The sequence below is a fragment of the Pan paniscus genome, chromosome 10 (assembly GCF_029289425.2).
Source record: "Pan paniscus chromosome 10, NHGRI_mPanPan1-v2.0_pri, whole genome shotgun sequence".
Lineage (NCBI taxonomy): Eukaryota > Metazoa > Chordata > Mammalia > Primates > Hominidae > Pan > Pan paniscus.
In genome coordinates, this window is record NC_073259.2 from 26756103 (window position 1) to 26782848 (window position 26746).

A 26746-nucleotide genomic window follows, 5' to 3' on the forward strand; every position below is an offset into this window, starting at 1 on the left:
CTCATTGTTATTTTTTTTCTCCCCTGGCTAACATTTAGAAGATGGTCCTTATTTAAGATTTCTTTTATTTCTAAGATGCGTTACTTCAACCAGAGTAAAACTGACCAACAGCAAAATTTGTTTTGTTTTAGGTCATTAATATTTTGAAATCTTAAATAGAAAAGTCTATTTTTTATCCAGATTAACTCAAATATATCTTTTATCTTTTCCGTCTTACTGCTAATTGTCATATATGGTTTTTTAGAGAAAGATCAGAAAATACCCCAACATGGAAAAAATATATAAATATACATACATAACTGTACTGTTTATCTTAGTGCAGTTAGAAACAGGATATACAAAAAAAGTTTAAAATGCTGAGACTTTTCAGTCATTTCTATAGTCAAATAAATCAGAACAATTTTATATTCAAGAATTCTGAGGTGCTGAGTGCGGTGGCTTACGCCTGTAATCATAGCACCTTGGGAGGCTAAGGTGGAAGGATAGCTTGAGTCCAGGAGTTTGATACCAGCCTGGGGAACATGGTAAAACCTCATCTCTATAAAAAATACAAAAATTAGCCAGGCAGGGTGTTGTGTGCCTGTAGTCCCAGCTACCAGGGAAGCTGAGGTGGAAGAATCACTGGAGCCGAGGAGGCCAAGGCTTAAGTGAGCCGAGATCACGCCACTGCACTCCAGCCTGGGCAACACGGAGAGAGACCCTGTCTCAAAAAAAAAGAAAAGAAGAATTCTGAGAAATCCTTCATCATGACTAAAGGCACCCATAAATTTATTTATATATAATTTCTGCTTTATGGATTTTAGGGAGGACAGCAACATAACTATTTCTAACATTTAAACAAGATTCCTAACTTTTTACAACATAAAATATTAAGTTAATATTAAATCACTACTACAAAAAAGCTGATAGATGACTAGAAGCAACATGATTCAATTTTTATCTTATCTATACTTATGTAGTTTTCTAACAACTGAAATAATAATATCACTTCAGGCAGTCAGACTTTTAGATAACTGAATAAAATTTGTGTCCTTCGGCCCTCCTTCTAAAAACACATAGAATCATCAGAGTGCATTCTTCTGGGTACACTGGCAAAAAAAAAATTGTGTGATATCAAATGGAAAATGTCTCAATAACTGTGGAACCCAGCAAACAAAGTTGGAAGGGAGAATGCATTGTTTTGAGCTAGGTACCCTTCTAGGAACTTTTATAGCCATTAGGTCATTTAAACTCTTACAGCTTCCCTGCATGTGAGGAAAAGCCTCAAGTGTGGCATTAAGTGGGTATTGACCAGTGTGAAGGGCCAGGAGATCTGAATTGCCAATCTATCTCACACGCCCCTTAGTGTGCCTAGGTGTGTCAATATTTTTATATAAAGGAAGAAGGGGTCCTTGCAGCTTTTGGTAAGGTGAACTGGAGATGTTTTTTCTATTTTTTAAGCATTTCAATTGCTCCAAAAGCATTTAAGTACTGCAGTTTGTAAAACAAATATTATGGCTTACTCCTGGTATAGGAGAGATAGTGCTGATGGGTGGAAGGAGTTTACCATATAACATCTTAGACATGTTAAAAACCATGATTTTAAATCTTTTGAAACCTTCTTGTGTTCCCTGTTCCATGTGCTGTCCACAGAAGCAACAAGACAGAGGAAGCTGAGGAGGCAAATCTATGAGGCCACAAATCTAAGAGTACAACAAATCTACAAGATTTACATTTTACAGATGAAAAAATTGAGACTTAACATCCAACATCACACACTAACACAACTGGAATTTCAACTTGAATCTGCTGATTGCAAAACCCTAGCTCTTTTCTTCACGCCATACATACCAGTATACCATATCGCTCTACTGCATCTCAGAGATGTTTGTTTTGCCAACATAAAGCCTTTTCATTTACAGTGCAGATTATGATTATATCATTCTGTAGCAAATGGGTTTTCATGCTTTAAAAGACAGTATACCAACATGAATTTAATCTTGAAAATCTGAGCCATTATCATAAATCAAATGCTGCTTGACATTCTAAAAGAAATAGGACTGGCCAGAGAAATTTTAGATTTATTATAATTCCTCATAGATATTCATACTTTTGTGACTGTCATTGGATACAGAAATGATAGGTTTGGGTTTGGTTGTAACTTCTCTAATTTTAGGAAAAATTTCTAGTCTACCTGATATCAAGTTATGCATGTCATGACCGTAATTTAGATATTATCACTGGCCTTAGTGTAAAATTTCAAATGCAGCCTTAACACGCTGCTATGTTTTATAGGAAAGGATAAATGCTGAGTCATGTTTCTCATCCCAGAACCCTGCATGCTTCTGCTTGAGGCTGTTGACTTCCGAGCCTGTCATCTTGCCTTAAGATGCACAGCTCTCTCTTCTCCCTACCTCTGCGATTCTCCACTCAGCATTTTCTGATGAACTAGTGTTGTCTTCAGTTCTTCCCTCCATCAGAAAACCACATTAGAGGTCATTTGAATGTAATCCTTGGCAATGATATTTTACCTTGCCTTTGGGTAGAAGTCACAGCTAATGTCTGAGCATTTGTGCTTCCTGGTTGTTGGTGGTTGGGGACAAAGCTATGAATTTCCATTGAATTATTCTTCACTGCAAGATTGTCACTCTACAACAGAGCATCATAACAAGAAAAAACAAAGGCAAGTGATGAGAGAAAAAGGAATTCCATTCTCCCTATAACTGGAGAGACAACATGGTACAGCAGAAAGAACACAGACTCCAGCTATCAATTGCTCCCTATCTCACTCCACAGAGTTGGAAGCAACACCCGAATTTTGTGCTACTAACCAGCTCTGTGTCATTGAGCTAGTCACTTAATCTTTGTGGCTCAATTTTTTCATCAACATGAAGCAATAGTAATACCTCCTCTGCCTTCTTTAATTTGTTATAAGATTAAAATGAGATAGTGTGTGTGAAAGTGCATTGTAAAATACACAGCACTGTACAAAACTCCCAGCTACCAATTCCAACCTTCATCAGTGTTGACTGTCTCCCTTACTCATTTGGCACCTCATCAGATACTGTGACAATTAGGGTGACTTATCATCCCCGTTTGCCAGGAACTTTCCTGATTTTAGCAGTAAAAGTCTTGCGTCCCAGAAACCCCTCTGTCTGGACAAACAAGGGTATGTGGCTGCCCTAGAAATAATGAAGTTACTTGATAAGAAAAAGCTGACTGGTGCTAACAACTCCTTTCACCATCCACTCCACAGGAAAGAAACAAGCAGGGTGTTTCCATGAACCTGAGCTAAGCCCACACAATCCCTCTTGAAGCAAGGAGAGTTTTTCTGAGCAGGGTTCAGCTGGGTGGTCATTGACAGGAAAGGAGCAGAGAAGTCATGGTAGCTGGTATCTAGTGATATATCAATAAGGAAACTGAGCATTGGTGGGTACTCAGGATACTTCCTTAAGGCCAGATCTGACTCACTTTCCTGCACACATTAGTAGGTCCTGATGCTCTTTTTGGTGAGAAAGTGGGCATCTACCTCTGCTCCACCAACCCCTCCTTTCCCTTTCCACTCACATTCAAGGATCTGTCTAGCATTTCATGCACTTTGATAATCATGTGAAATTTCAGTCCTGCTGAGATGACGTAAGATGGTCACATTTTTTTTTTTTTTTTTAACCAGAGCCAATAAAGCAATAATCTCTCTCTGAACTGCAGGCTCCCAACCAGCCTTGGGCTAGTCAACCCAATTCCTTAATTCCAACCCACACACTCTTTTCCACCCATCTCTGGAGAATGAAAAGACGTGGTGAAGCCAGGCTCCCCCAGCTGCTGCGGTGCCCTCCTGCACTGGAGTAGGTACAGCCTAATCAAAGGCCTGTTGTTTTCCTTTGGCTTTGAAACTCACTGGTTGTGGGTGTATCTGTTGCATGATCATGAACACTTAAAAAAAAAAAAAAAAAAAAAAGATCCAGTCCCATTACTTTGGCTCTGGCACAGAAGTTTCTGGAAAGAGAAAACATAAAATGATACCAAAGTGGGAACAGTAAAATAAATACCTCTCTCTGAATTTCATGGAAGTAATGAAGCTTCAGGGCACCAGAGGAGACTTCAGTAGCTCCAAAGCTATTAATGACTGTCCAATAACCCAAGAACTGGCCAAACAAGCTGGACTGCTTTCCTGTGAGTCATCAGAATCACTGCAGGCCTATGATGGGTCCCTTTCACCTGTGGGAAACAGGCTGTTAAAATGGAGAGTTGTCACTAGTTATCAGCTTCTTAGTCTTCACCAGGGCTGGGCAACAAGAGTCATAGGACCTGTCTTTATGCTTATGCTTTTTAATTTCTTTATCTCCTTGCAAATGTAATGATGTGACTTACAATACATGTTTCCATGTGCTGATAATCTCGACAATGAAATAGGTTTTAGGACTTGAGGGGATTGGGAGGAGGCATAGAAACAGTTTGGTGTCTCTGGAAGAAATTAAATTGTGGATGTTTTCAATGATTCCTAGTTGCTTCACTCAAGGAGGGATCAATAGTGTGCTGACAAATGTTTAACAACAGGCACTCTGGGGGAAAACAAAAGCAAAACCAAAACTGATTTGTGTGTTGGCCAATTTCCATGGTATAAATACTCCTACCATGACCAATTTAGCTGGCTCCAGTGCACCACTCAGAAGGATCCTAGTTTTTCTTTGCTAAAGATCATCTTACCTGATGGATTTTATGAAGTATATTTATTAAGAATTAAATTCATTAGAATGATTTAAGTTAGAATATTGTGTCAAAAATTTAATTTACCTTTCTTAACTATCCTTTAATAATTTGTTATCTTGCTCATACTCTCAGTATCCTGTCGTACTCACTTTTCATTTGAAATCTGTTTTTGTTGTTGTTGTTGCCTTCCTTCCTTCCTTTTCTTTCTTTTCTCTTTTCCCCTTCCTTCCTTCCTTTTCTCTTTTCCCTTTCCTTCCTTCCTTCCTTTCTTTTTTTCTTTCTTTCTTTCTCTCTCTCTCTTTCTTTCTTTTCTCCCTTCCTTCCTTCCTTTCTCTCTCTCTCTTCCTTCCTTCTTTCATTTTTTTTAAGAGATGGGTTTTCATCATTCTGTTACCCAGGCTGGAGTGCAGTGGTGCAATCATAGCTCACTATAATCTCAAACTCCTGGGCTCAAGCGATTCTCCCATCTCAGCCTTTCAAGTAGCTAGGACTAGAGGCATGAGCGACCATGCTCTGTTAATTTTTTTAATTTTTATTTTTGTAGAGACAGAGTCTCACCTTGTTGCCCAGGCTGGTCTTGAACTACAATGATCCTCCCACCTCAGCCTCTCAAAATGCTGGGATTACAGACATAAGCCACTGCACCTGCAGCCCGTTTATTTTTCTTATCTAGCTCTTATTTCCTTTCTCTATGCTGAGAGTGAATTTGTAGCCAGAAGTTTTTCTATTTTAATCCTTAATTTTTGCTTTTTTCTTAAATTATTTAAAAATTGTCATATCACTCCCATTTCCCTTCTCCCCACAGTACTTAAAACCTCAATGACTCCCTATGGCTTTGGGATAAAGTTTGTGGTATGGCTTTGACCCCAGCCTCTGTCTCTAGCTTAAGGGCCTTAGAGATGGGCTCTTGCTCTGTTGCCTAGGCTGGATTCCCTCACGAAACTTGTGCTCTGACCACCCCCAAATTCTTGCACCTCCATGAATACATTGTGCTACTTCATGTCTTCAAGCCTTCCCACATGTGGCTTGCTCTAAGATTTTCTCCTCATTAACCCTTTAACTTTAGCTTACACTGGGCTTCTAATCTCAGTGGCTACAGCATTTTTTGTTATTCATATCTCAGCAGTGACAGTAATTATTGATTTGCTGAGCTATCTCCCTCCACTTAGGTATGACCCATTTGACTCAGAGATGATTATCCTGCTTACATCCCTGGCACCTAAGAAAATGTCTGGTATATACTAGGTGCTCAATAAACACTTGTTAAGTAGAGATAATAAATTCATAAATGGTAATTGAGGTGATTTCGTAGCTTCATTTTAATTCTAATGTGTTGAAGTCCTTTAATCATTCATTGACAACATTATCCACCAATTCATTTGCAAAGCAGATTGGTTCAATAAAATATGATGTAGTCATAGAGCAGAATTAAAATATTGATGTAGATTTCCAAAAAGTGAAAAATAAAGATACAAGACCAAAAAAGTGAGCAGCATTATCTCTTTTACATAAATAATAAAAAAGAACACACATTTATATATGTGTGTGTAAAGAAGTTTTTGAAAGTAGGAAGCTCCTTTGGCAAATTTAAGCTTAAAAAATAAAGAAAGCAGGAAGCATATGTTAAGTAGACTTTTACTTTCTGTTTTGTATATTTCTGTCTGATTTTTGTTTTACCATGTGTATTTATTATTTTTACATAAGAAAACATTTATATGAGAAAAAGTATCAGCAGAGCTTACACAGTGATAGGATTATACATCATGATTTCCTCTTTAAACATCTTTATAATTATCAAACATGAGTGATTAAAAAAACTGAAGCTAAAGGTAGCAATATTCTCTATACTGGCAGATTTTTCAGCATTGCATATGAACCCACCTCCGGTAAGTGGGTTATCTTTCTAATTTATGACTTCAGTGAAATCTGTTTCCTGGCAATGGTTGCCAGGGCACGCCTTCTCTCTTGTTCTCCGTCATGCTTACTTTTAAGCCTAAGGGCAAGAAAGAAATAGACAGAAAGCAAGAAGTAGCATGAGCATCTTTTTTTGTGTGTGTGTGTGGCATGTTGGAAAAAGGAGCTGTAAACACACTCCACTAAGCATAGCACATGCCTTGGATTCAAGCAGTGGACCTCAAAGAGTAGCGTCTCCTTTTAAGCTTTGCAGGGCAAGTTTGGGGCACTGTCAGTGAAAAATTGTCACTGCTTCTTGCCTTGGTGCTTGCCTGAACAACAAGGAGTTCTTCTAACTGCCTTAAAAGGAATCTACTCCTCTCTCCTGCCACAGGTATCACATACTATTCTCAACATATTACCGCAAACTAAAAAAAAGAAACAGGTTGTGAAGTAATGCAGAAAGTTGTTTTTAATTAAAATTATCAATGTATCCGTATTAAAAATTTAAATAGAAGATACAAACAATAAAGTGCCACTGATAGACCCTGAAGGAGGTCTGCCTCTCCCAAAGGCAGGCGGCAAACAATATAGGCTACAGACACAAACACTGGGACTTCGTATTAATTGTGCTGCCACACAAAGGGGGTGTTGTTTGGGGTTGAGGGGCTCACTGGCCAGTTTTTCCATGTTTCTCAAATAAAACTCTGGTGTCATCAAGAAACATGGTGGAGGGAGACATGAAGACTTTAGAGGCAGGAACCACTGCAGAAATGTAAGGATTAGGAAGTAGAATAATACCCCACCCTGGGGCTGAGACTTCGGGGAGGGGACGGCACATCACTCCTCCTTTTCCTTCCCGTGCCCAGCCATGGCTGCACCTTTCCCAGGCTGGATATGGTGGACATGTGGGAGGTGTGGGCAAAGACGGTAGAAGAGAAGGAGAAGAACGTAGAAAACAAAAGGGGATTGAGCTACGCTAACACTGGAGATGCAGGGTGGCTTCAGATCCGCAAGACATGTTTTGAATTTTCTGGGACCTTTATGATCAGAAGGCAGATACTAATGAGAAAATTTTTGAGCCCATGAAGATTTTAAGGTCTAAATTCTCTCCAATTTGGGCTGCTGGTTTCTGTTTTCTGGGCACCTTGATTCTCATACTCTAGAAGTACCCGGGTAGGGGCTTGAAGAGAGAAAGCAAGAAGCTGGCTTCCTAAGTCTGGCCCTTGACTTTAAAGGAAGGTGGTTAAATGGAACTTCTTGTTGTCTAGAACATCCCAGGGCCAGGTTTCTTGGTGTGTAGGCTTGGCAGACATAATGCTGAGAGGATAAGGAATTTTGGATTGAAACACCAGGACTCCAAAAGGCCCCTTGAAGTTATCTGAGATTCCCTGTTGAATATTATTACTCAGCTTATCACTATTCTAAATGTCAGCCAGAACTTTGTTATAAATCTGCTACCCAACTTATGTTGAAAGCCATCTCTAAAATTTCCTTTACAACTAATCTTAGGTTTATAAAGTTGGCATTTAAACAGACTGGGTGCAGTGGCTCACGCCTGTAATCCCAGCACTTTGGGAGGCTGAGGTGGGTGGATTGCCTGAGCTCAGGAGTTCGAGACCAGACAGGGCAACATGACCAAAACCCATTTCTACACAAAAATACAAAAATTAGTTGGGTGTGGTGGCACATGCCTGTAGTCCCAGCTACTCAGGAGGCTGGGGCATGAGAGTCGCTTGAGCCAGGGAGGCAGAGGTTGCAGTGAGCTGAGATTGCACCACTGGACTCCAATCTGGGTGACAGAGTGAAACCCCATCTCACACACAAAAAAGGCATTTAATCATGGTTGTGTGACCTTGGCATACATTATATGGCTTCTCTGGGTCCCTATTTCTTCATCTGTGAAAGGAAGACAAATGTGGAAGAGGAATAATTCTTTGTGTCAGTTAGGATGCTTTTGGCAGCAAGGAACAGAAAACCAAACTCTATCTGGCTCAAATAATTAGGACAAGTGTTAGATTACATAAAAGAAAGTCCAGAGGTAAGACAGGCTTCAGAATTGGCTGACCCAGTTGCCCATTGATTTTATCAATGACCTGGGAACTTCTTCCTCTCTATCCTCCCATCAATACCATCTCAGGCAGGTCCATCAGGATCTAGGATGGCTACCAGGAAGGCTTGAAGTACTAGGATCTTCACTCCCATCAGCTGGAAGACAGAAACTGTATTTCTGTGTCTTACGTGTGTAAAAGCTTTTCCAGAAACTTCCAGAAAATCATTTCTTCCATCCTACTGACCAGAATGGGTGACATGGAATTTCTGGCTAATTCTTGGAAAAAAGAGATAATGCTAGGTTTAGACCAATAACATCCACTCCTGGAACTCAGCTTCTCCTGAGGTTCATGGGGTGGAGTAGGTACCTAAATGAATTTATGATTCTGCTGGGAAGAAACAAAGTGGCAACGGAGGAGGCTGGCTTACCATCACAATACCGACGCACTTTCTTCCAAATCAAATAATCCCATTTGTCTCTCAGTTACTGCATCTGGGTGACATTCCTATGAACTGTGTGTTGAAAATGTTTTTGTGTCTAGATGCATTTAAGGTTTTGTTGTCCTCACAAGAGTAAAAGAGCAGTATTATTTTTTGTTGATTGTTTTTGTTTTTGTATCCACTATACAGTGCCAAATGCAAATATTATTTGAGGATATCAATCCTTAGAGACTCATTCAAAAGACTTTAAAAAAGAAAAAGCCTCTGAATTTACGAAACCAAAGCAGCTATCAGGATGGTAATATTTGGCTTTTGAGACTTTTAAAAACTGTTTGCGTGGAGTTGCCAAAAAATACTGATTGAGGGGTGCTGATGATGACATCATTTACACTCCTTCAGGTCTTTATTTCTTTCTCCATCTACATGTGAGGATAATAATATTTGCCCTACTATGAGATAATGTATGTGAAAGAGTGTTGTAAAGCATACAACAATTAAAGAAGTGTAATTGTCCAAAAGAAGGGTTTATGAGAACAAAGGTGCTCCCTCTAAAGGCTTCACCGTCTGTCGAATTAATGAAGAAGGGAGCCACTGTAAAACAGACGATGTGTGGCTGGGCAGTTTATTAATGCATTAATTTGGGCTTGTTCTCTTTGTATTCCCCTTCCTCAACTTTAAGTAGGCTTTTTGGGTTTCTGTGCCTCAGGTATTTTTGCTGGGAAGAAAGCAGATGCCATCTCAATTTAGTGTTCTTCCTGTTGTTTGTGTAAAAATGAGCCCACTGAAAGACAATGGGAGATGTCTTGGTGAGGGCTGAGAGAAAGTGCATGTTTTTGCAGATCAGGAGATGGGGAGACAGAGGAAAGAAAGGAGAGATCTGTGGATCCCGTGAGCACCCCAAATTGGAACCACTCCTTACCGTGTCTCAAGGAAGCAACAGACCTCCAAACTGCATGGTGTACCTCAAAAGAGCAAGACCCAAGCAAAAAGGTAGAGTCAGCAAAACGCTGGCAGGCTTGGGGAAGGGCTGGAGTGAACAACTGTCCCATGTTATCTGGGGTAATTCATGGAATACAGGACTTTCAGTGTTAAAACTAGGAAAGTTCTAGGCAAATCAGGATGATTTTGTTACTGTAGGGAGAACTAAGGGGCAACCATGATGGAGTGGAGATTAGAAGACTTTGTCCTGATCTGTGGGCACCTGGTATGTCTTCTTCAATTGGGGGTTACATAGACGGGACAGAGTGTTCCAGCCATGACTTTGGGGGACTCAGATTCAACTTTAAGTTGTTTGAAAAGAAACATCCAAAGGAATGTTTTTGCATAGCATAGCTTGGGCCCTGAGATTCATGCCTAACACATAGGTTAAAGAAGTCCACAATTCCTCAACAAAACTTTGGGACCAGACACATTTCGGGATTCAGAACTTTTTGGGTTTTAAAGATATAACAGTAAGTGTTCTTTATATTATTACATGGCAACTCCAATGCAGTACTCTGTAATCAAGCACACTGATATTTCTACAGAAACATTTATTAAAGTTTACATTGAATAAATTAAAGACTGTAAATATTCTTATGTCAATAAGGCTAGTTTGTGTTAGGTTGTGCTGCCAGAAAGTTAGTTTAAGTTTTGCCACCAAGTCAGTTGTTACAGTTTTCAGAAATTTTGAGACCTTGGAATTGTGGATAATGGATTGTTGCTGTATTTTTAAATATTTATAAGTATTAGGACAACTCCTCAATTTATTATCATACTAGGTCAAGGGTAAAACCTGTTCCATGTTTTCCAATATTGGCTGAAGATTCTAGAGAATCAATGAACATGTAATGCCACTTAACATACTCATAGAATTTATTAGCCCCTAATATTGGAATTGATAATGCATTTAAATTCCAATATAAGGTGATATATGCAACATTCAAATGTTCTACTTGCACATTATAGATTTTTTCCAGACAACCAAAGTGCAGTTATCACAATTTAAAATAGTTTTCTGTAAAGGTCACCTGAAATGCTGAATTTGGTTGACCTGATAATGAAGAGGTAAAATATTTTTTCTTGAGCAATATTGCCAAACTACAGGTTTTTCTCCAGGGTGATAACCATAGGGCTTTTGACCAGAAAGCTTTAATGTCTATGTGGAAGCAAAGTCAAGGACGCTGGTTTGCAAACTGCCACCCAGGGCTCTGAGAGACATGCAAATAATAGTAATTAATATGATGCTGATGATGCTTTTGTTTGTAGGCCTAGAAGGTGTGGTTATTCTAAGCACACTTAATTATGTGCAAGCACAGGCATTCTTTGTCCTGACTCAAAATCATCAACATAACAGGTCTCCAGGGCCTGAAAAGCTATACCCAATGAGTTTACAATTTCTAAAACTTTGGTGGTTTCATTATTATTCTTTCCTAAAGAGATAGCTCAAATCTAACCTATTCAGAACTTTGAAGATAAGATTCGACTTCTTGAATCAAATTCAGTTGTATTTCCGTAAAAAGCCAAAGAAGCAAAGACTTCTTTGTCACAATTCTTAGACTTTCCACAGGGAAAGCCATGGGGAGAAGACAAGGTATCTTAGATAGTTTCTCTCTAACGAAACCGTGCATCACCTGGACCTAGATTGGACTCTGTGTCCACATTTGTACCTATGTTATTTTGCTGCATTTATGTCTCTAATCACATGTGGTGGTTTGTAAAATGTGATGCTTTGGATGGGTTTTTTCTTCTTCATTTCATGTGGTTTTCAAAAGGCCTGGAAATCCGTCTTCTTGTCAGAACCACTTATACTGTCTGTTGAGATCTTTTTGGTGTCAGGATTCAGTGCAGCCATTCACTCCCATTCCTTCAGTCTTGATATTCACGACAAACTCATTACATGGCTGAAATCTAAAATATTTATGTATAGAGGACACTATGCCTCTAATTATTGCAAATGAGGCTCCTTATCTCTTTCATGATATCTCCTCAGAGAGGGAGTCTGTGAGGAGCTGTGATTTTTTTTTTTTTTTTGCCAGCTCCTTTAAAACCTTCATGAAAGCTCTCTTCACGCTGCCTACCCAATGGCAAATGCATTTAATGTTCCCTGTTGCCTCTGCCCTGCTGCATTTGCTACATGAAGGCTGCTCAGCCTCGTCTCTTGGCTCACAGCGTGCTCCTGTGACCTGGGGGGCCACGGCTAAGGCTCTAGGCACCTGCAATTGGAGGCCTGTCAGCCATGAAATGATAAACAGCAAAGGATGCTTTTATTAAGACCTCTCCACACTGACCAATGTGGCTTTCTTTCTTGCTCCTAAGCTCAATGGACTAAGACTCAGGGAAGTTTTAATTCAATAGTATTCTCCTTGCCAAATTTCCCTCAGGATTCTAGTTAACACTAACCCCGAATGAGAAACACCGTAAGGGAAGCACATCTCTCATTGTTAGGCTCACCGTTAAATGTAATGACTGATTTCTTTAATCCGTGGGTATGTAAGTCTGTGTTTCTTTCATTGTCAATCTATAATTAATCACCTTATATAAAATAAGAAGTGAGAGAGAAATAAAAAGTCATAGAAATGAACTCATAATTAAGAGTACATTATACAGACTTTATTATTTCATGGTATAAGCCCCAAACCATCCACGCTACAGTGAAATTTTTCTGTTTTTAAAAGTCTGCTTGCTGTTCATAAGAATCTTCCTATGAACAAAAGATACTTAGATTTATTTAGGTAGATTTTTGTGCGGGGGTGGCAGGGGGTCAAAGAATTACCCTATGTCCTATAAGAGTCCATCCCAAAAGTTCCCTATAAATAATGACTGTTTATTCCTTGAATTTGATCAGTCCACTCAGCATGTAGAATAAAGTGAGAAAAAATAGTGTGTATGGACCATAGTAGGCTTGGAGACAGTGAAGACTTAGAATGATGACTGATAACATCTCTACCATTGTTAGCATCGCGTGCAATTGCTCTCTACCCAATTGATTTCTATGCATGAATCTCAAAAGAAGATGCAGCTCCCTTTATAAGATAGCGTCTAATGTCTTCCTTTCTTTCCCAGTGGGAGCCAACAATTTCCTCTACAACTTTGGAAACAATAAGATTAGGTAACCTAGAGTCTAAACTAATAGGAAAATAACACTAAAGTCTTTTCAATAGCCACCAAGTTTCAAAGAACAAGAACAAAATTCACCTGTAAAAAATGGCCAGCACCATGGACCACACCTAATATGGAATTATTAGACTTCATTTCAAAAGTCCTCTTTGCATCTCCCACTTGTGATAAATTAACAAATGGTATTGCTTGAATTAGCTATGCTTTGAGTTTTTCCTGCAAACACAGAACATTTGGTGTTCTTTTTCTTTCTCCCATGTAGAAAATTTGGAAGCCTCCACCTGTTACCTTGAAAATAAAATCGGGTCATCCTTTTTTTTTTTTTCCACAAAAATGTAAAAGGAACCAGGGTTGTTATTTTAAGGCAAAATATTTATGTTGCAATAGTTACATCAATATCAAATATATTTAACATGAAACTCCTAGAGAAATAAAGCACCTGCAAGGAACTCCCCCCAAACATGCTTCAGAAGAGCAATCTTGATTCAGAAAGATAATCTTTAGTAATCACATGAACTGCCACTAAGGGACTCCTCAGGCAGAGCCTTCCCTAATGAGCATAGCCAGGGAGCTCTGAGTGCTGCCGTCTCCTTACCCCCAAGCCACTGGGAAATGCATCAGCCCCTTGCTCCCACTGCATAAAGCGGGAAATAATACATTTCAAGAAGCTATGTCTTCATATTCAGATTCACATGACAGGGAGGTTAAAAGAAGAAACCTTGTTTGTGTTAGTTGCAGATGTATCCCAAGCACCTGAACAACGCCTGCAACATATACGATGTTCAATGAGTGAATGACGGCACAGAGACTAGGTAGGCTGCTGCCTGCCAAATGGAGGACTTTCAGGGTCATAGTAGACCAGCACAGTCAAGGGGGATTTTCCTGAACCCTGATCTACCATTTCTAACTTCCTGAATTGTTTTTGACCTTTCCTTCTCTCCACTGAAGAAAAAATGTTAATTTTCTTGGGTGTAGGTCTATTGCTTATTCATAGGACATGTGTATAATTACCATACTATACTGTAATTGATTACTTATTTCCTCCAGAGCCAACCCATCCATTAGGCATAGTAGTAAACACACACACAACACGCACACACACACAACAATCTTGAGGCTGCAGAAAATGTTTTAATATAAAGTATTAAAATAATCAACTTTATACTAACACAGTTGTAAAATAACAGTTTTAATATTTTTTAATGGAGTAAGGGGCCCATGAAGGCAAAAGTGCCTGGGACCCGTGAGAATCATACTGCAGACCTGATCTTCATTAGGCAGTGAACAAACAATATTGGAAACGAATCTGGTTTGAATGCAGAAAGAGGAAGCAAAGAGAAAAGAGCTGATAAAAAGAAGTCATTTTTTTAGGTTTGGGCTGGCAGTGGGAGAGAAGAATGCCTTGGAGAAGGCTGGAGAAGTAGGAGGCTGAAACCAGGGAGGTGTGTAGGGGTATCTGGGGAACTTCTGGAAGAGGTGGGGTGTTGAGTCCATATTTGGCAGGGGAAGATGTATTTTCTGGCAGGCTGATGAATAATGGAATTTGAGAGCTAGAAGTGCTTTTAAGAGCTGTTGTATTCCAACTCCTTATTTTATGGGTGAGAAGCCTGAGTCTTATTAAATTATTGGGAAGATAGAATCTGATTCTAATGCCTTTTCCACTGCTCTGCCAACTCTTCCATTTGCCTGAATTGTATTTACAAGATGGGGTGAAATGAACAGCAAACTTCATTCATGTGTTTATTACATGTGTGTAATACACATATGTGTGAGCAATTCCACACATACCATAATGTTAGAGAGTCATTTTCAGGAATCTTAATAGATCTAGTAGATTACTTTCCAGTCACAGAATGGGACATTTTTATTTCTTATCCCTCTCAACTCTACTGCAACTCTGACTTGGAATCATTAGCATGTGCCTGGCCACCTCCCAAGTAAGAAGCCTGGACCTAGTAGCATAACTAAATTGGTCAGATAACTAAAAGGACAGGTAGCCGAGTCTGGCTAAAGTGAAACCAGAACCCACCAGAATTAGTGGGGCTGATTCTACTCTGATTCCAGAAAAGTCCTAGTTCTAGAGGGACTGTATGAGACTTTCTCTCATTCCCAGATGAGAGCCAGCAAACTGCATCTAAACTTCTGACCCATTCTTGAGTCATTTGTTGAATGACTCAAATCATTCAACAAATATACCAAAGAGCTATCTCGACAAAATGCAGGTAATGATAAGTGGATGCAAGGGTGAATTATGATTGGACCCTGTCCTCAAGGAGTTTATAGTCTAATTGAAGGTCTAATGAAGGGGAGAGTGAAGAGCCCACAGGATGGTGGAAGCCACATAATCAGTGTTCATGATTACATGGCTCCATTCTGCCTCTAGGACATCCCTTTATGAGTAAATGCTTGGGAGGTTGTAGAATGAAATAAATTCTCCACATACGAGCCAGAGCTCAGGAAATTAAAGAGGAATGGAATCAAGGAAGGGAAAGGTCAGGGGGAGTAGTGGGAGAGGATATTGCAGTCTGGGTTTTCAAAAGACATTTCAATTCAGAAGAACTCATGGAAGGAATTAAATTTTAATCTTTAAAGCTTCATTGTGCAATTTCCTAAATGAAGGAGCAGTCTGATGGGTATATTTAGCATCCTCACAGAATAAACCTGCATGGGGGTTACACAACCTATCATAGGAATGAGGATCTTCCATTTTCCATGTCTCTATGAGGTAGGGATTTGACCCTTATTGTATCTAGTTTGAAAATATTAAGTCACTGTTTAATAAACTAGCTCCTACTCCAGATTCTTGAAAGGCAGCCCTGTTTCTGTTAGTTATTAAGGATGCAAAGCTCTACAAATCCTTTCCTCATCAAATTCACTCTTGTAATATAAACAGATTAATTTTCAAAATAATCAATTTCAGTATGTTGTTTCCACAGCCTCATGACCAATAGAAAAAGACTAACCTCTTTCCCTGATATTAGACAGTCAACCCACCATCACAATCATGTTCCACTGCTCCACACACAGGTATACTATGCAATCTACACAGAACCTCACAGCCTGCCATGCACACACTGATGTCTACACCCGCTCATACTACTCAGGAACACCCACCATTTCTCTATGCCTACTTATTCATTTATTATTTGGACAAATATTTATGGTGTACCTACTCAGTTTCAAAAACTTTAATAGGTTCTGGGGATTCAAAGGTGAACAAGATAAACACAGTCCCTCCTTCAGGAGCTTTAAGCTCTAGTTTTGATAAGTGCTACACAGAAGTACATTTATGATGACACGTAAAGGTGGCATGTTACCTAATCCAGTGGGTCACGGAAGCCTTCTCTGAGGGAATTACTTTTAATCTGAGATATAAAAAATTAAGAGGATTGATCCAAGCATTAGAGCATTCTATGAAGAAAGAACCACAGGTGTAGAGCCCTAAGGCACGTCCAGATCCTACCCACCCTGCAAGACTCAGCTCAGTTTTCAACTTCTCATCAAGTTTTTCCCGACCTCTGGAGTCTATGTTGAAGAACTGCTTACTCTTCTGAACTCACTGACACTCTGACTCTGTACCATTTTCTTAAGCTCTTAGTCACCATTGTTCTTATCACCATCCCACCTTTTATCTTTATCTTGCCTAGACTGTATCAGGACAGAACCATGCTCTGTGTCTTGCAATCTTCATGAACATCTAACTCCTAGTAAAAGTGTCTTACAATCTTCATGAACATCTAGCTCCTAGTAAAAGCTCAATAAATATAAATTAAATGCATGTATGCATGACTGAATGTATGAATGAATAAATGGTCTTGGTCAATTCAAGTTCCATGCATGGCCATTCAGTAAGTCTCAACAGAGGCATCACAGCAGTACAGAAGATATTGTATTCTTGATATTTTTAAAAGATTATTGGCCGTGCATCTCATTAAATAAACCATAACCCCCAAATCACCCCCCTGCCCCACCCCCCAAAAGAAACATGAGGATGGATGAGTGGTCAGAAAAAGCTGTCTCTATTCATGGTGCTGTGAGAAGATCCTTTTCTACCTAATAGTTGTTAGGTTATATAAATTGGTCTCAAGAAAATCTCTAACTAGAATGTGCTGGATTCTGTTGGATATGATATGTTCTTAGTGAAAGAGAAACTACCTTAACTATCTCCAGGCAGAAGAATCCTTCAATAGAAGCCTGCTGAAGGATGTGTGGATAGGCCTGTGGACTCTCATGATAGCTAACCTCTTCCACGAACCAAAATAGAGAATTGACACCACCCGCCAGTTTGCAGTAAATTCTCATCCTGCTCCTGGGCCTGCCAACATTTTCACTGCTATGGCTTCCTACCTCCTCCACCTTTGTTCCTCAACCTCCTTGGAACCAACCTGCCAACTTCAGGCCAGGTGGTATCATCTTTCCCTTAAGAAAATTTTAAAATGGAACACACTCAATTTCTGTTGCCTACATCAAAAACTACCTCAATGAGTTTTTAGTTGATACTTACATTTGAAAGCTGGATGTGGTTGGGAGAAAATGTAAACCACAGAGAGGCAGCTGACTCAGAGAGGGCACAGGAGAAACTAAATTATTAACACCTTAGTTCCTGTTCTCTGAATTTTCCCATCCTCTGGATTTTAGATGAAGTGCCAGAATGGGAAGCATTTTAGTGATAGGTTCTTTGCTGTGAGTGCCAAACCAGAAGATATCCAAGCAGGCCTGGAATGAAGAGAGGCCCAAGGATAAACAGGAGCTCAGTTCAGTTCAATGTGTATTTATGAGCTCCTGCTAAGTTGCATACTCTGCACTGGGCACTAGAAATACAAAAATAAATAAAATATTGTCCCTGATTTAAAGGAGCTTGTGATCCAGTAGGGGATTCAGACATGTCAACATGTGATTACTGTGCAATGTGGTAAGCGCAGTGAGAAACAGGAAATATGAAAGAGGAAAACATCACCCATCTCAGGAAGGATAGAAAAGTAGGTTGGTCTAGAGGGTTGAAAATGATTCTGAAATGATTGTACTAATATTATAACGATAGGTCACACTGCCACACAGCAACATAAAAAGTCTACATAAAAAGAGATCATGTGTTTTGGGGAAATAATTACTTAATTTCTCACCCAGTGGATCAAATGAGGAATTCCATGGCCCAAATGAAGCCAGAGTAATATGAAATGTAATTATTTTAATCGCTCAAAATTGGCAATGCACACAGCTCTCTGCTTAGACCCTGAAATTTGACTAAAGCCTTTATGAATTGTTTATGGAAAGGTTTACCAACCTCAGCACTAATGACATTTTTGGACTAGATAAGTTTTATTGTGTGAATGTCCTGTGTATTGTAGGATGTTTAGTCTTTACCCATTAATGCCAGTGGCATCCACCATCTCCCAATTGGGACCAACTAAAATGTCTCAAATTGCTAAATGTCTCTTGGGGGGTAAAATCAATGCTAGTTGAGAACCACAAGTGAGGAAGTTTGTAGAAATGAACCCAATCATGTCTATTTAGTTCAAGATAATCAGTTCCTATCTAAGGCTCTGTTTAATAACCCAAACCCAGGAACTTGCCATCATCATTGTAGTTAAGCTTTTTCTTAGACAATTTCTACTTGAGACAGTGATAGCTGTGGCAGAAATTTCTAATTTCCTCCATTATACATTCTACTTTTCTCAGTCAACCTGGAAAAAGAACTCTCGATTTTTAGCTGGCCATCCGGAATAGACATTTCCTGGTCTTGCCGATGAGCTATAAGCAGAATTGGTGTGCACAGTTTCTAGGAATTTCCTTAAAGGGAAGGAATGTGTTCTTCTTCTTCAATTTATTCCTTTTTCCACTTGATGTAGATGTAATTGCTGGAGCTCCAGCAGCCATACTTGATTATGAGGTGACATTGGGAACTGAAGCCATGAATTTCAGTTCAACAGATAGAAGAGGCTGACACTGGGCAGGGTCTTACCGGCCCTGAAATCCTGAATTGCTACCTCCAGACTATCACGTAAGATATTATTTTTTTTACTGTTATTGTCTCTGTTACTTTTAGCTTCAACCTGCACCTGATATTAATCAATACAATTGCCTAAAGTGGACATTTATTATATTTCCAAAAGTCTCTGGACCACAATCTTCATCACATTAGGAAGCTTGGTCAGCTGTTCTACTAGAACCTTTACAGAAAACCCCATCCTCTTCTCTTCTCTTTTCTTCTCTTACAGTACACAGCACAGGATATTGGTTATTTCAACAATAACCCTCCTACCACCTCTTACTCTGCTACTCTGGCCAGTCAGTTACACTAGATAGACTGTTACCACCGCTTACTAAAAGTTGACATCTCCTTGAACCCATCAGACACAAAAATGAAATGAGAATACCTATTACTTGCACAGTTGCAAGAAAAAGTATACTCTCCACTATTTCTGGTAGAAATGTGACATGTTGCTGTCTTTTTAAGAGCAATTTAATAATAGCAACAGAATGGAAAAATATACCATTCCTCCCAACTATCAACTTCTAAGAAGCAAAATCAATACTAATGAAAGATATACGTGTAGGGTTATTTATTGCATTTTTCCACAGACAGGGAATAATATTTCTTATAAAACAAATAGAGAAGTATATTTGAGATCTATCAACATATAGTTGGTATTTAAAACTATAGGGTTGGATGAAATCATCTAGGAAATGAGTTGTGAAAGAAGAGAGAAGAGATTTGAGGACTGAGCCTGGAGTATTCCAACATTTAAGAGTTAGGAAGATAAAAAAGATTCAGCCCAAGAAAATGAGAAGTAGTGACCAGTGAGTTAGGTGGAAAACAAGGAGGGAGGTTTCCTTGCAGCCAAAAGAAGAGAGAGTTTCAAGAAGGATAAAGTGATCAACTATGCCAACTGCTACCAAGAGGTTGAGTAAGATGAGGATGAAGAAGGAATCATTTGACATGGCAACATGGAAATCGATGAAGACACTGGCAAAACCAGTATCAGTGGATTGGTGGGGACAACAGCTCAACAGGAGTGGGTTCAAGAAAGAATGGAAAGTGAGGAAGTGAAGAAGGTGGGTATAGATAACTCTGCATTTTTGCTAAAAGGGAAAGGATCAGTGGGTTACCAGAAAGTATTTTGTTTCGATGCAAAGCAATGTAGCATGTTTTTAGAGCAATGATATAGCAGAAGGGTAAATAGGTGATTCAAGAGAAGGAATAATTGCAGAGTCAAGTCAATAAGTAGATAACCTCATAAAGGGGTGAGCCTCAGATCGGAGCCAGGACAGCACAACTGCTATGACACAAGGGAAGTCACAATATACGGGCACCAATGGAGGTATGATGGCACATTTGATGGTGGAGGGTGAAAAGATTCCTCCGATCACTTTGGCCAATATCCAGCTGATCCACAGATATGAAAGCAAGCCCAGCTGAAACCAGAAGAACTGCATAGCCTAAATCATCAACCTACAGATGATTAAGCTAAATACATGTTCATGGTGTTAAGCCACTAAATTTTTGATGATGTGTTACATGACATTATGATAGAAATAGATAACTGAGTCAAGGAATGTTCCATAGCTATGGGTACATATGGAGCTGCCTCATTTTTTAAATAAATGACTACATATAGCATCGAGCTGTATGTGCCATATTTTATTTATTTTACCATTTCCTTATTACTGTTTATTTTAGTTGCTACTATAAACAATGCTGCAAGAAATATCTTCCTACATATGTCTTTGCATGTGTACATGGAATTGAACAATGAATTCCTAGAAGTGAAATTTTGGGGTCAAAATTTATATGCAATGGTAATTCTAATAGATATTGGCAAATGGACATCTACAAAGAATGTAAAAATGTATGTTTGCCAATAATTTATGAATGCATTTCCACACATCTTCATGTTATCAATTTTTTTGCCAATATGGTAGGTGTAAAAAATGTAATTACTATAGATAGCACTTTCATTCCTCTTATTATGTGGTCCTAGAATAAACCCCACCATCCCTACTGTTTCCGTTGACTCTGAAGAGCACCTATTTCACTCTTATCAGCCCTGTTCAAGAGGCTTAGGGACCTCCTCCTTGCTTCACACCATTTCCCCAGTGGTTTTATATTGTCAATATTCTTCTTTTGTCAGTAGGTTTTCCACTAAGTTTCAGTAAGTTATGACTCACTTAATGTAAGGAAAATAGGAAAAACATTCCACGTCTTTGCAGAGGAATGAGTTGTGTTTAAGATTGTTTATTATAAATGGAAATGTTGAAGGAAGGTTGGAAGAAGCTAAAAAGGAAGAAGAAATTAAAAAGAGAAAGATAAAGATGGGACTAATAGAGTTTTCTGAAGTCCCTTTGTATTAGTCAGGGTTCTCTAGAGGGACAGAACTAATGGAATATATATATACGTATATGGGTTTATTATGGGTATATATGACTTGAATCTGCAATTATTCCTTCTCTTGAATCACCTGTTTACCCTTCTGCTATATCATTGCTTTAAAAACATGCTCCATTGCTTTGCATCTAAACAAAATACTTTCTGGTAACCCACTGATCCATTTCCCCTTTAGCAAAAATGCAGAGTTATCTATACCCACCTTCTTCATAAACCCGTATATATATATATTAAGAATTAACTCACATACTCACAAGGTCCCACAATAGGCCATCTGCAGGCTGAGGAGCAAGGAGGGCCAGTCCTAGTCCCCAAACTGAACTTGGAGTCTGATGTTCAAGGGTAGGAAGCATCCAGGACAGGAGAAAGATGTAGGCTGGGAGGCTAGGCCAGTCTCTGTTTTCACAGTTTTCTGCCTGCTTATATTCTAGCCATGCTGCAGCTAATTAGATTGTGCCCAGCCAGATGAAGGGTGGGTCCGCCTTTCCCAGCCCACTGACTCAAATGTTAATCTCCTTTGGCAGCACCCTCACAGACACACCCAGGATCAATATTTTGTATCCTTCAATCAAGTTGACACTCAGTATTAACCATTACACCCTTTTACTTCAACCATATTTCCTACCTTTGATCTCACGAGAGATTTGTATGTTAACTAGAATCTACTTTAAAATACTTCAGCATGGACAGTGTGATAAACTTGTGAACACTAGTTTTCACTTTAAGGCTGGTCAGCTGCCCCCAGGGGGTCTGCATTCTCAACAGGTATAAAGAGCAGTCATCCAAATGGAAAGTCATACCAGTAAAATAAACAGGTAAATAAATAAAATAGAACTTTAAGATAATGAGGGGAGTACTAAACAAATATAAAAGGAGCTGTGGGTATGCACATGATAAAAGGATACAATTTTTACAGGCAGAGTTTGGGGCCTTGCATAGCTTCCCTATCCCCATAACACTATTAATGTATCCAACATATACTAAGGATATTTATGTAATTACTCAATGTGCTATACACTTCTTAATCATAAAACAAGGTCAGGAAACTTCATTTATGAATAAGTATAAGTAATTTGACCTTAACACAAGGTGAAAATTGTCAGGTTGGACACATTTTTAATTTTGCCATGGATTCTCAGCTTTATTACTTTGCACTCAAAGGGCAATTAGCTTAGATAGTGGTTTCTGATAGTCAAGCATTTTTCTTTTGAGCATCTAACCAAATTGCATTTGCAATAATAACCCTCCCTGAAGTCAATAGGTCTTTGGAAAAAAAAGAGTGTGGATGACTGCAGAGAATTGAGATGGAGTCCCATGAAGGACAAAGTAGAGAGCCTAATGCAGCCTTTTATCTTCTCCATTAAATGGGCAGGCAAATCAGAGGCTCAAGTGAGCCAACCTTCTTGTAACTGATATGATTTCCTGGATGGCTCAAGAAAACGTAATGTCTCTATGCTGAGTTGAAACCCTTAAATAAAGCACTAAATTGAAAAGATATATTTCAATGCAGCTGTTCATTGTCTTTTCAATTCTATCACTTTCCCACTTAATGTATTTATTTCTTTCACACATAATAAGCCTTAGTATGAGGAAAGGAGACTGGCAGGAGAGACAACTGAGCCATTCAGGGTTTCTAGTGGTCTCATCAGATAATCACAGAACGTCGGTGCCACTGAGGGAACAGTCTATTGGGGAAACAGCAATAATGACATGGCCGCAGGCTCAGTGGCTGGGCCTGTGTTGAGAGTCTGCTGAGATCTTTCTGACCAATTCTCTCAAACAATTGTTTTCTTCTTCCCCAGATCAACCAATTACTTGGTTGAATCAAGAAACAAGTGGTTGTTTTGACTTTACTCTCTCTCCCAATGCTAAATTGAAGTTTGCATTTTACCATAGCTGCAATCAATTCACGATTAAATTGAGACTCAGTTTGAGATACAAAGCAGCTGCAAATTATGTTCAAAAGTCAGTAAATCATTGTCAACTCATTTTGTGGCCTTGGAAATACACCCGAGATGTGTAAAAATAGCACCAGCTACATACTTTTCTTTGAAAAATCCAAGCAGCCAGTGATCTGTGGATTTTTTTCCTTTTCTTATTTATTGTCTTTTACCGTATTTTTGTTGTGATGATATTTTATCCTAAAAGTAGTTGGTTCTGATCCATTTGTTTTCATTCACAGTGGCCAGATATGTTTCCAAGAGTGCTTATATCCCCATAGCATTTGGAGGGCTCCATAACTGGGTGGCTCATCGCCTTACCTTTTCTATTCTTGCCGCTACATCTTTCAAAGGACTAAAGCATTTAATGACTCTGGCCCCTGGTAAAATAGGGCCAAATATTCACCTGGGGAACCTAAGCTTGTCTCACCTTCTCATAATGTTGCATGTCCCCCCACAAATTGTTCATTGCCTATTACAAAAGTGTAACAAGTGTGTAACGTTACCCGAATATCTAGGAGAAAGTTGGCAAAGAGATGTTATTTATTATGCCAATTCAGACTTGTTATTGATGACAGTGGCTGGGCTAGCTATGTCCAGGCTTAGTGGAAAGAGACAGTGGTTAACAAGCAATGTCTGACAGGTGCACTCCTCAGGCACTTGCCCTCCCTCCCAGTTCCAAAGTATACTCAGGCTCTATGCACTGATTGAACAAGTGCTCCAGGAGTTGCACTAAACAGAACATCTTTTTAACAGGTTCATTGGCACTCAGTACTCACACAAGCCTTTTCTTTTCTGTACCCTCAGGGGTCAGAGAAAACTTTCTTCACATGATAACTATACCCTTTGCATGGGCAGGCCTATAAAAGAGCTCCTGACCAAAGCCCTGCAATAAGAGGCCTCTAAATGGAGTGGCCAAGTCAGAGTGGCGAGATCCAGTACAGATTTTGAGTCCAGCATCTACCTTCTGTTCCCATTAATGGTTCTTGTGCTGCCCTGAATGCTGGGAAACCATGGGGCTAGGGAGTTTCCCTTATAAAGAAAAGTTGAAACATGACCCTAGCCTCTTAGAGGTGGCCATCCACTGGCTCTGTTGCTGGTACTTGCCTCAAGAAATCTATTGATCCTGGAAAATCCAACTACCTACCACCTTGAGCCTGTCTCCAGTGAGCTTTACAGATATCATTCATCCTTTTAGATGATATGCTCCTTCCAGATAAGGAGCTCTGTGAGTTTAGACTGTATGTTTATTCAGGCATTTCTTTATAATGGTAGTGTTTTGCTTATGCTAGATAGGGCTTGAGACTTGAGTGGTCTCATTTCTGTGAGTTCTCTCCCTTTTATTTTGTTCCCTTAGAAAATGTTTACTCCAGGTGCAGTGACTTGCACCTGTAAACCCAGCAACTCTGGAGGCTGAGGTGGGAGGAACACTTGAGGCCGGGAGTTTGAGACAAGTCCGGGCAACATAGTGAGAACTCATCTTTAAAACAATTTTTTTTAAATTAATAAATTTTAAAGAACTTAGCCAGGCATGGTTGTGTGTGTTTGTAGTCCTAGCAATTTGGGAGACTGAGGTGGGGGGGGGATCACTTGAGCCCAGGAGCTGGAAGTTGCAGTGAGCTATGATCACTCCACTGTACTTCAGCCTGGGCAACACAGCAAGACCCCGTCTTGAAAAACAAAAACAAAAAAAGTTTTGACATTTTGGTTTTTAGTTTTAGTGTACGGTTTTCAGATTCCATCACCCTCTTTCTTTCCTCAAGATCCACCCTCTTATTCTCACTTTTACTCTCATTCTCTCTCCCTCTCCTTCTTTCTCTTTCTCCCTGTGCCACCTCTCTTATATAAAATAGTGTCTTTTACTGTGATGCTCCCTGTTTGTAGCATTACCGCAAACTTCCACATATCCATGCACACACACTCTCGCAGCAGGCTGCACATTCTCTTTTGCTGTGGGTCTGAAGAGTTGGGTGGCTTTTCCTACTCACCAGTGGAGCAAGGTGTGGTGGCAAGAGTGCACCCGGGAAACCAGGATTCTCCCACATAGTAGTTGTATGATTAGGGGCAGGTCAACCTCTCTCTGTTTCTTCTTCTTTTAGAAAAAGGGTAGCTCTCCCTGCCCTATCTCCTTTGCAGAGTTTTTACAGGGATAAAATAAAGAAATGATCATGAAATCTCTTTGTAAAGTATAAATTGCTATGTAAATGTTATTTTATTATTGCTGTATTTTTGCAAATCAGGTCACTCCACTGTAAGGTGGTAATTATACTGCAGGAGGATCCGATTGTCCCCTGCAGGCACTCAACTGAAGAATGACAGCTTTTAGGCAATGCCTATCCCAGGTAATTAATTCTCACTTATCTGAGATCCTCTTCATCATTCCATAGAATGCTGCCCGATTTCCTGACATTAACAATGAACACAGCCAGACTCAAGAGGAGGAAGCTACTGGGACCACGGCAGTCAAGGAAACACCATCAACACCCAGTCTTCCTCCCACATTACTCAGAGACTTTTATCTTTGCCATCCCTAAACACATTCCTGCAGGTCTCCAGATCCCTTCCAGCCCATCTTAGATAAAACTGTGCAGGAAAAATGTGCTTCTAATATAGAGGTTTCCATTTGGACACCTTGTATTTGAATCACAACTCAAACTTTTTTAATGCCACCCTCTGTTTCCCTACTGGATCTTAAAGACAATTGGCACTGAAGCATAATAAAATAATCAATTATGTCTCATCTATGCTATGCTATTTGAGAGCATTTCCCTCAAAATCTCTTCTATACTTTGATTTAAAAGTAAGATTTATACCAAAAAGCCAATGAATGAATATTAATGTGATATTTTAGATGACATCTAATGAAAAATCTCAAATATCATACAATGTAATTAATTTATATTCTTAATATACCAGTTTCTCACCAACTATGAGAATTTGATTCCTAAAAATCCCCTTGGTAGAAGAATTCAGATTCGTGAAATAAAAGATCTTACAGAAAAAGAATATTAGTAGCTAATGTTCATGGTAAACCTTAAGAGGTCCTTAAAAATATATTTCTATTATATGATCCAGCAACCTCACTTCTGAGTATGTATCCAAAAGAATTGAAATCAGGATCTTGAAGGGATATTAGCACTACTGTGTTCACTGCAACACTACTCACAATTGCTAAGATGTGAAAACAAATGTCCATCAACAGATAAATGGATAAGGAAAATGTGGTATATACATACAGTGGAAAACT

General features: G+C 39.2%; 1 protein-coding gene across 1 annotated transcript; it reads left to right on the forward strand.

The window, feature by feature from the left end:
- The first annotated feature begins 7232 nt into the window (after window positions 1-7232).
- On the forward strand, window positions 7233-26502 carry LOC130540650 (uncharacterized). Its single transcript, XM_057299396.1, has 3 exons — window positions 7233-7357; window positions 9915-10065; window positions 25887-26502. Exons 1-3 carry the CDS (start codon window positions 7308-7310, stop codon window positions 26031-26033), a joined length of 348 nt encoding a protein of 115 aa, XP_057155379.1. The 5' UTR covers window positions 7233-7307; the 3' UTR covers window positions 26034-26502.
- Window positions 26503-26746: the final 244 nt, after the last annotated feature.

Coding starts and splice junctions, on each gene's coding strand:
- LOC130540650 (XM_057299396.1), top strand. CDS start 7,308: ATGGTGGAGGGAGACATGAAGACTTTAGAGGCAGGAACCACTGCAGAA. Junction 7,358..9,914: donor GCAGGAACCACTGCAGAAAT/GTAAGGATTAGG, acceptor ATGTTTTTGCAG/ATCAGGAGATGGGGAGACAG. Junction 10,066..25,886: donor AGCAAGACCCAAGCAAAAAG/GTAGAGTCAGCA, acceptor ATCATTCCATAG/AATGCTGCCCGATTTCCTGA.